A 9022-nucleotide genomic window follows, 5' to 3' on the forward strand; every position below is an offset into this window, starting at 1 on the left:
GAAATCTAAACATCAGACATGCACCAGGCTACAATGAACTGTTTTATAGATGGTCAGGTTTAACAATTAAATCTGAAGTAATTGGTCACCAAAAAGACTAAAAGGTTTGTGGTTCTTATTCAAATTGCCTCTGTCAATCATTTGTATAGGACAGATGGCCACTTAGTTCTCATTTCTGTCAAAGGTTTCGTTAGACTTGTTTGGTTGGAAAACACATATTTGGATTTATCTTTGGAAACTCATGGTTATAATATTCACAGACAGTGAGCAATTTATTATTGGCATTTGACCAACCCAAATGGCCACCTGTTAGTTACCTTGGATCAAATTCTCTACAAACTCTAAATCAGCACACCTTTACACAAATGCTCATCACTTAATAAAATGTAAAAGAAATCCAGCCAGACATTTTGGAGCAATTGTGACAGCTGTATTGGATAGGAGGTCAAAGTGATACACAACTTCTTAATTTGTCGTCATTTCAAGTCAACACAACAAACAGTCCTATAATATACAAAAAGCATCAGTCATCAATTTATCTTTGGAGTGATCCCCTGGAAACCTTAATTATATTGTTTGATGCTTCCCTATTTCACTTCTATTCTAGTGTCCTTTCAGTGGCGATATACTGGACTGCTACACATGGGCTTATTTTTTTACCTTGGTGTAAATCCAGTATTCCAGGGCTAGAAAATAATAATAGGACACACTCACTGATCTCTCTCTCGCTCTCTCTCAGTAATCTGGTTGCTCACACCCACAATCAGCAGCCAATCAGCAGCCTTGGCTCAGTAGCTAGCACAGCTCCATAGTAACGTTTCCTATAATTTTGTTCTCGGTGATTGATTTTTCTCTTCCTTACCTCTGCACTCTTCATTGCTTTCAACAAGTTCCCTACGGTGTCAGTGAAGGTATTCCCCAGCAACCTGCCCAGTTGCTCATACAAGGCACCCAAGCATGCAACTGCAGCACTGAAATTACAAGTTTAATCAACCAGTCAGTCAACTGACATTTACACAACTGCAAAATAAATAAATCTATTTTTAAAAAAAAGGGAAAAAAATGTGCTTATCCACCTAAAGAAAATACTAAATAAGTACATGCAAAAAGCTGATGTTTACATTTCTTAGCAGTGTCAACTTTAATAGCAAATTGTTACTGTTTTCAATACATTTTATTGCATATTTCCCCAGTTATATCCCTGCTGCATCAAATATATTCAACACTTTACAGATGTCGGTATCATGAAAGTAGGCCACCACCACTGAGCTGCATGGAGAACAGCATAGCAAAACAAATGCAGAGGACTGTTTATGAAAAACAGACAAGTGGTTGTAAAGATAAAGCTTCCTTTTCTGCAGCCGAGGTTACTGGGATCTTTCTCAAGCTATAGCTCAAAACTGTGAAAATATATACAGACGTTCATTATATCCCTTTTAATGGGGATGTTACTCTATATAACAATTTTAATTACATTTAATTTTAAAAAGTGCAGCCTGTAATAGCCAGAATTCAGCTCCAGTTCACATGCAATTCAAGTAATAATAATGGAAGTTAATCTGAAAAGCATTTCTGCTGCATTGCAACACCAGAACCGAAAACATTTCCACATTTGAGGTGGCAAAAGGTACAGTTACCAGAGAGAACTATTCTGTTACAACATTCAATAAAACGGATAATTGCTCACCTACACGTTTGTATGGTTACCCACGCAATCGTGGGTTTCATTTTTACTGTTGTGGTACACTGTAATGCAATACAAAAAATATATATAGGTTCCATGAAATGACCTATCATGCTCAGAACAGGGGTCCTGTTTGTGTAAATTCGGAGCAGCCCAGTAGATTTTTCAGATTATCACCTTTACCAATTTGACTAACATTTAACTCTTTGCAACCCATTTTAATGAATATGTGTTTTTAGCAGCACCTATATTGGACTTACAGTTTGGTGGGTAGATAGCTGGGGGAATCATCCTTGCTCTGAATGATTTCATTGCATTCATCCACAGTTTGGTACACAGAGAACGTGTCCCCTACACTGTAGAGCACTCCAAGGTTCTTGGCAATGAGCCTGCGGGTGGGAGGACCTGGAGAGCTGTTGAGCAGAGCTGTCAATTGTTCCACAAGTTTCTGCTGTTTCTCCTTTAAATCAGCCTGTAGACACATGACCAAAGCACAAAGATTTAAAAAACACAGTTAATACATTGACATTATGCACGTTTGTTACAAAATTTGGTGGCATTGTGTACAGAGCGTACTAAAGCTTAATGTCAACTTAATGTAATACCCATTCATGTCAGGAGAGGAGACCCTTTTAACAGGGCTTAGAGTTCATAATAGGGAGGGACAACGTAAAGAGTTCAAGCATTACTGCCATCCCACTCTAAATAATCTGGCTCATTTGCCACTAATATCAATTCCTTACTTGATAAAGTCTAATTGGTCTAGCAGTATGTTCTGGCAGATCCAAACCAGGATTTGTACGTTCCTTGTATTCAATGCAAAATCTTAGAGGGAGCCCATGAAACTGAGACTGTAAATGTGTCAGGTACATCTAGTATGTAGTAGGATCCTCGCTAACGCCGATGTACGGTCCAGTAAAAAGCAAGAGCAGACACAACACTTTGCTTTAACCTAGGCTCAGTACTTACTGTATTGGTGTTCATCCACCAAACAGGCACTCAAAACACTTAAAAATGAACCAGGAGAGTTTAGATGAGACTATGGTAACTTGCAGAAGAGAAGCTGCCTAAATGATGAGACATGCCCAGTCCCAATCATGCAAACCTTACCCACATTACAGAACAGTCCTACTTACCCTGTCAGCAGCAATTAAAAGTTTCTTTAGGAATCTCAGCCATTCGAATACAAACTCTGCCTTCTGATGTTCACTGAGTTGACTGCAGACTTCTTCATTTAGCAACAGGCCATGGGCCAGCTCCATTCCTCCCTCTCTGTGACAACAGTTTAACACCCAGCCAACAAAAAAAAAAAATCAGGGCTTCTTACTGCTAATGCAACAACATTTCAGTATCTGCAACAACAAAAATAAATGCAATGCTTGGTTTTCTTTTAAACTCAGAAAAACTGATCAGTAACTGAAATGTGGAGATGAAGAAACACCATATTGTTTCTTCCAGTTAATATTTCCAAGAACTTTGACATTTGGGATCAAAATAAAATGGTTACTGACCACAAATAATACACCTCCAACACAGAACTACTACTTGCCATTCCAGCTTTGCCAGAGTTTCAATCTCTCAAAATCTGGTTCTGAAGGTCGCAGATGACTGCTGAACACACTAGACATACTAGATAGTATCACTATTACAATGTAAGCTGAGCCATACTGTAGACAAGACAGTGTGTAACACAGTGTAAATGCCTGGCTGAATAATTCATGAGTCCTGTGCATAGCAGGTGCACTGCTGCAACTGCTGGATACATTACCACAGCTCCCTGGAGAGTCTCTTTCACAGGTAACTGCCCCCACCCCGTGAGAGATTAGTGCCAATGTAACCTTTGTACACTAGCTCAGTTTCAGCACAGCACTGCTATAACTACTGGTAGAATGGCACCATGTAACTAATTAGCAGTGCTGGGTGAATTGTGTACACATTTCACTTATTTCAATTACATATCGTGTGTAATTACAGTATGCTTAACAGGAAGTGAATAATTTGTGCTTGCTGCAGGTCAAACAAGCAGGATAGATCAATACTCCAACAAATTATACTGTCTGCGATGTAAGAGGCCATTTGTTTTCCTGGCAGACAAGGTGAAGGTACAGAGAGTGGTTACTCACAAAATATAGCACACTATTCTTGAGTCTCGGGTCCTCAGACCAGAAATTATACATTACGGTAATTAATCAGTCTGCTGCTTGTCTCCGGGGCGGATCACTACACTATCACTCCCTGCTGATGCACTGACTAGGTAGTTTTTTACTAGGGAACACAATAACTCGAATCAACACTTGCCAGTTTTGCACAATCGTATTCTTCATTTAAATCTATTTTAACTAATAAATAAATAAATAAAGTGCTTCAATTAGAAAGTGTTGCTTTCTAGTTTTGAACCGTTTCTGCGTCAAAGTAACCGTGGCATATTTACATTAACAGAAACCTTCGCTATATTTCCATTTGTTTAAAACACACCCCAAAAATAAAAATAAATATCCTTAATCTGATAATCCATCTTGAAATGCACTACTTATTCTCGCCAGTATTTTATTAGTTCGTTGTATTCGTATTCATTTATTCAAACATGGAACGAGTTCTTTCAGTATTTCAATAATACAAAACTTTCGCTTGTATAAAAGGTTAACAATTATTTAGGTGTTTCTTTTTTCTTTTTTAAAATCTTAAGTAAATAATTAGCAAATAATTAACCAGTGGGATTTGTGTTATCAGACTTTAAAGAGCCAATTATTCATTTTAAATCATTCATATGATATATTATAGAAAAAAAAAAACTTATTGAAAAATAAGTATTTTTTCTAATGAGAATATGTATTTGTAAATCACCATCGGAAAATAATAATAATAATAATAATAATAATATACATATGTAAAATAAGTCAGTCCCGACTGGGTTTCATACAACACCGGCCCGGAGAGCTGAGAGGCGGATGCCATTTCCGAGGGACACTGCATTCAAACACCCCTTCTCCAGAAAGCATGCCAGCCCTCAGGAGAATCGCACCAATTCCAGAAAAAAAGTGTTCCGTCTTTACCTGTTAATCGTGAATTCGGAAATCCTCTTGTTTCCTAGTTCCAAAAGCCAGGGGGTGTCCGATGTAGTGACAGCGAAGGAATGCTTTGAAAAGGACGCGCTAAGACACCGCAGCTGCTGCCTGAAGTCAGACAGCAGTGTGAAATACTGCGAGTCGGGAGAAGGCAGTCGAACTCCGAATCATGGAGCACATCGACGGAATCAGGGAGAGGGAATCGATTATAGAGCTTAAAAGTTAAGCACTTGTAAACAACCAGTTATCCGCGTCAGTTAAGTAACTACCTAGGGATCCTGTGCCATTTTACAGTAGGCTAGGTCATTAATGTGGGGAAACATTCTTCTTCTTGCTATATTCTTTTTCTACGGTGTTTATGACCAGTGCTGGTGAGAAAAGTGGACACCTCAAACCATGATGTCATGTCAGCTGCCATATCTGTTCCTTCAACCATTAGGCCTACTCCTTAAGAGTTTGAAGGTGCCAGTTTTATGAGCGTACAAAGTACAGGGCAAAGAGTAAGTCACAAATTCTCAGATCCAAAGAATATTTCACCAACTTCAGCTTCTGATGACTGTCTTAAATGATCTCCCAACTGTAGCTTCTAAAGACACTTTGGCTTGATTCCACTTACCAAAACTGAATTTAAAACAAACTCCCTTGGCTGTAGCAATAGCAAAATATAATACAATACAATTTCTTATATTTACTAAGAATTTGACTCATCCTGTGGTGGGACACGATCATTTCACACTACATATTTTCATCCCAGGGCGCACTCATGCGTGACCTTTGCCCCTCAACGTTTGTTTTGTGGCTACTGCCATGCACGTTTTCAACCCGAGGCGAGCGTAACCCTGTTGCAATCACATTTAATTTTTCACCCCGGGTTGAAACTGGCAATGTGAATGTTCTTGCCTGTTCACCAAAGCAGTACTAGATTATAAAGGTCCCTTTCTACATTGAAGTTAGGGTTTTTTAAATATTGGCCTTTTAATATGGGCACATATATTATTGGCTTTTATTTAGTGCATGGGACAATTATTAGGGTTTATAAACACCCACAAATAACAGGAATGTGCAAATACTTCAAAACAGAAAAATGTCATTCCTTTTATAAAGTGGACCTGGTTGCCAAATGAGATTCTAAATTTAACAAACAATAACATATCAATACCAATTTCTGAGAGGAAAGGAAACAGCAAACATTATCAGCAACACTGATAGACTGGATCACATTTCCAGCAGGACAATGTCAAGCAAAAGGATTGTATTTTCTTTCATTTTAGGTGTATATTTCTTTCAGGAATGCATGGTAATTATACATTTTATATTACATGTAACTATAGTCAGTAACATTATTCTCGTGGATGATGCTAAATATACTGAGAAAAAAATCGCATTTCTTGATGCTAAGATGTGTTATGATACTAAGAATCAACACGGATGTTAGTGCCACTTCAGTAGTCATGCTCTGTATGTTATCGCAAACAGAATGATGGTGGTTTAAATAAAGTTTTACTGTAATTCTTTAACTGTTTATTAACTATTTTTATCTGTCTTCATTTGTAAGGTTTTTCATATTTCTTCCTCAAATTACATTTTAAATAAAACAGTGGATGATTTTGTCTAATGAAAGGGCATATTCAGGTCATTCTAAAAAATTCTGATATCATACCTGTAAAGCACAGTTTTATAATATACAGTAGACCCTGATACTGCAATCTGACTTTTTTGGGCATCAGATCACATAGTAATGTCACATTAAGGTTAGCTATATTGTTTAATTTTCTCTCACATAGCTACATATTAAAACACATATAAAACAACATCTGGAGTATGACATTTCAGCATTACTTAAAAAAATTCCACAAATTGTTGAGATATTGAGAAAGTTGATGGCTACATTTAGCAGCAATATATTTATTTTGAATCACACAAATGTAATTTGGAACAGCAATATAACAAGATGTGTTGCAACACCTGGCCCCAAAACAAGGTAACGGAAACAGGACAGCAATAAGGAGTGGTGCGATTAAAATTCAATCAAATGTGTATAAGGTCCATTAGTGTCCAGTTTCAATACTTGTCTATTCCCATAGGTCCCATGTTTGACCAATACTCCTGATTCAGTGCATTTGCTGGAAGAGGAGAGCTCTTTTTCACACTGAGCCACAAAGCTGGCGTACAGCTGCATTCCCTGCTCCTTCCCGATGTTGGCGTGGTACTGCATGCTCTTTCCTTTGGCTTTACCGCCCAGGGTAGCTTGCGGGACTATCAGAACATTCCCAGGCAGGTCGAGAACAGACACATACCTACCAGTGTCTGTCTCACACAGCTTCACGTTTAATAGTGTACTCACTGTGAATACAATTAATACAGTGCTTATCAAAAAAAGTTTACATTCTGTGTTGCCAGAAAGAAGCAGATTAGCACTCATCTAAAGTAAGGTAAGGTAGTCCAAGTAAAAACTAGATGTAAAAGCGCTATTTCTGTAAAATGAAAAACAGACCTTAAATGTTACAATTAACATAGTATTGCAATTTTTACACCTAACAAAGGTTTAGTAAATATTTTAGCTTCATGATGTGCCCAATTCAAAATTAAATTAGGAATGAAGAAAATAATTTCAGAAATATTACCCGATGTACACTTCCCTTTACTATATATGTTTAAAATGTGCAGTTTTGAAATAAACACCTGTTGTAGCAAATATTTATTTACACTTTTAAACATGACATCTGGTACTAGGTTAAACAAAGTTGCTTGCCTTTCTCACAAGAAAATATACATGGTCTTCCTGGGTCATTTCATTTTAGCATTGTCTTCTGGGTCAAAGCCTGTTACTGGCTGAAAACATGTCAGTTAATACTGTAAACATCTGGTTGGTTAATGACAGGAAAGAAGGCCTTGAAAAGGGTGGGGGCAATTCTTCAGGCTATATAACCAAGAAAGTGCAAAGCTGTCTAAAAAGAATGTTACCCAAACAGAGATTTCTTTAACCTATTGTAGTACCAGATAGTTGTTTAAAAATGAAATTACACGCTTCCTAAAACACAGGTTTCTTTCATGATTACACATTTGATACCTCTAGTTAATGGATGTGGGTGCTGTTGAAAATATATGGACTTATTGTGCTAGCTAGCTACAATTACTTTAAATTACATTAAACATTATTATTATGCCCAGTTAACTCATACTAGAATATTTTACCCCATGTAAAGCATGACCCCAATCGATTCTTTTTTTTTTTTAAATCACTAGTAGCACATAAGAAGCTGGTGTAGTGATGCATTTAAAAATATACTGTACCTATTTTGGGGATTATCTCTTCTGTGGCCCCTTTGAAAAAACAGATATAAATCACCATTCCTCTCTGAATCTAAAACAAACAAAAAAATAAAGTAAGAAATCATGTTGTTATTCAAATCCCTAAATGTAATCTTCATTTTTTTTTATTTCGTGTGTGTACATTCCTAAAAATAGAACCCATACCCATTCCATGGTGCTGTTTTTGGTGGGTTTATGCTCAGGACCAGCACGAAGATGTACAACTTACATTCTACTAGATTTGGTAGGGAATCACATTCATGACATCTACTTAACACAAACCGTCATTTAAAAACTGTTTTTAAACATAATTCGCTGTCAAATATACATCACATATCATATGCTATTCTGCTGCATGTACTACATATTTGTAAATACAACTTGATTATATTAAAATTAAACTATGAGGAAATAGAATTTTAAGGAACGCTTAAAAATACACCAAAGGCAAATTGTAGTTTACAGTGCAGTACCTCAACCCATTCTGCCTCAGAGTCCTGTGTTGGGGGCTTCACTTGCAGTTTGCCATGCAGGCATTGCTGAACTATACTTCGAGCAACCACAGCCGTGTTTGACTCTGTCATTTTGTTTGTAACTTGAAAAACACTAAACACTTCTATACCACGGCTCACGTAAACAGTATCCGACGGTTTATTTTGCAATTCAGATATTTAGTATAATTAGTTATACATTACTGAATGAATTTGCAGTAATAGTTGATCACGTTTATTCAAACCTAGACGAGACCGAAGCTACATGCATAGGTTTTTGCTTGAGGAGGGGTTTATGAGCAGCTTGACAATGGTACAGTCCAATTATTAATCTAAACTATGTATCAGAGAGCGTGGAAGTTGCAACTTGGTGAAATATCAACAAAAACAGTCACATACGGAACGCAACTCGGCGACTTTGATACAATCAGCTTTTTTCTGTGAACTGAATCAATACGTCAAAGCTCGGG

At 37.1% G+C, this 9022-nt stretch overlaps 2 protein-coding genes across 2 annotated transcripts in view; both read right to left on the reverse strand.

The window, feature by feature from the left end:
• The window catches only part of heatr5a (HEAT repeat containing 5a), a 32131-nt gene extending 27241 nt beyond the window's left edge, over window positions 1-4890 (reverse strand). The window contains exons 1-4 of the mRNA XM_041275867.1: window positions 4738-4890; window positions 2821-3036; window positions 1945-2156; window positions 863-971 (exon numbers count right to left, since the gene is read on the reverse strand). Coding sequence (XP_041131801.1) covers window positions 863-971; window positions 1945-2156; window positions 2821-2946 — 447 coding nt within the window. The 5' untranslated portion in view covers window positions 2947-3036; window positions 4738-4890. The remainder of the gene's footprint in view (window positions 1-862; window positions 972-1944; window positions 2157-2820; window positions 3037-4737) is intronic.
• Window positions 4891-6649: 1759 nt separating this feature from the next.
• Window positions 6650-9014, reverse strand: LOC121330064 (D-aminoacyl-tRNA deacylase 2-like). Its single transcript, XM_041276326.1, has 3 exons — window positions 8535-9014; window positions 8044-8113; window positions 6650-7092 (listed from the first exon to the last, which is right to left on the reverse strand). Exons 1-3 carry the CDS (start codon window positions 8643-8645, stop codon window positions 6767-6769), a joined length of 507 nt encoding a protein of 168 aa, XP_041132260.1. The 5' UTR covers window positions 8646-9014; the 3' UTR covers window positions 6650-6766.
• Window positions 9015-9022: the final 8 nt, after the last annotated feature.

This window comes from Polyodon spathula, chromosome 17 (assembly GCF_017654505.1).
Source record: "Polyodon spathula isolate WHYD16114869_AA chromosome 17, ASM1765450v1, whole genome shotgun sequence".
In the NCBI taxonomy this organism is placed as follows: Eukaryota; Metazoa; Chordata; class Actinopteri; order Acipenseriformes; family Polyodontidae; genus Polyodon; species Polyodon spathula.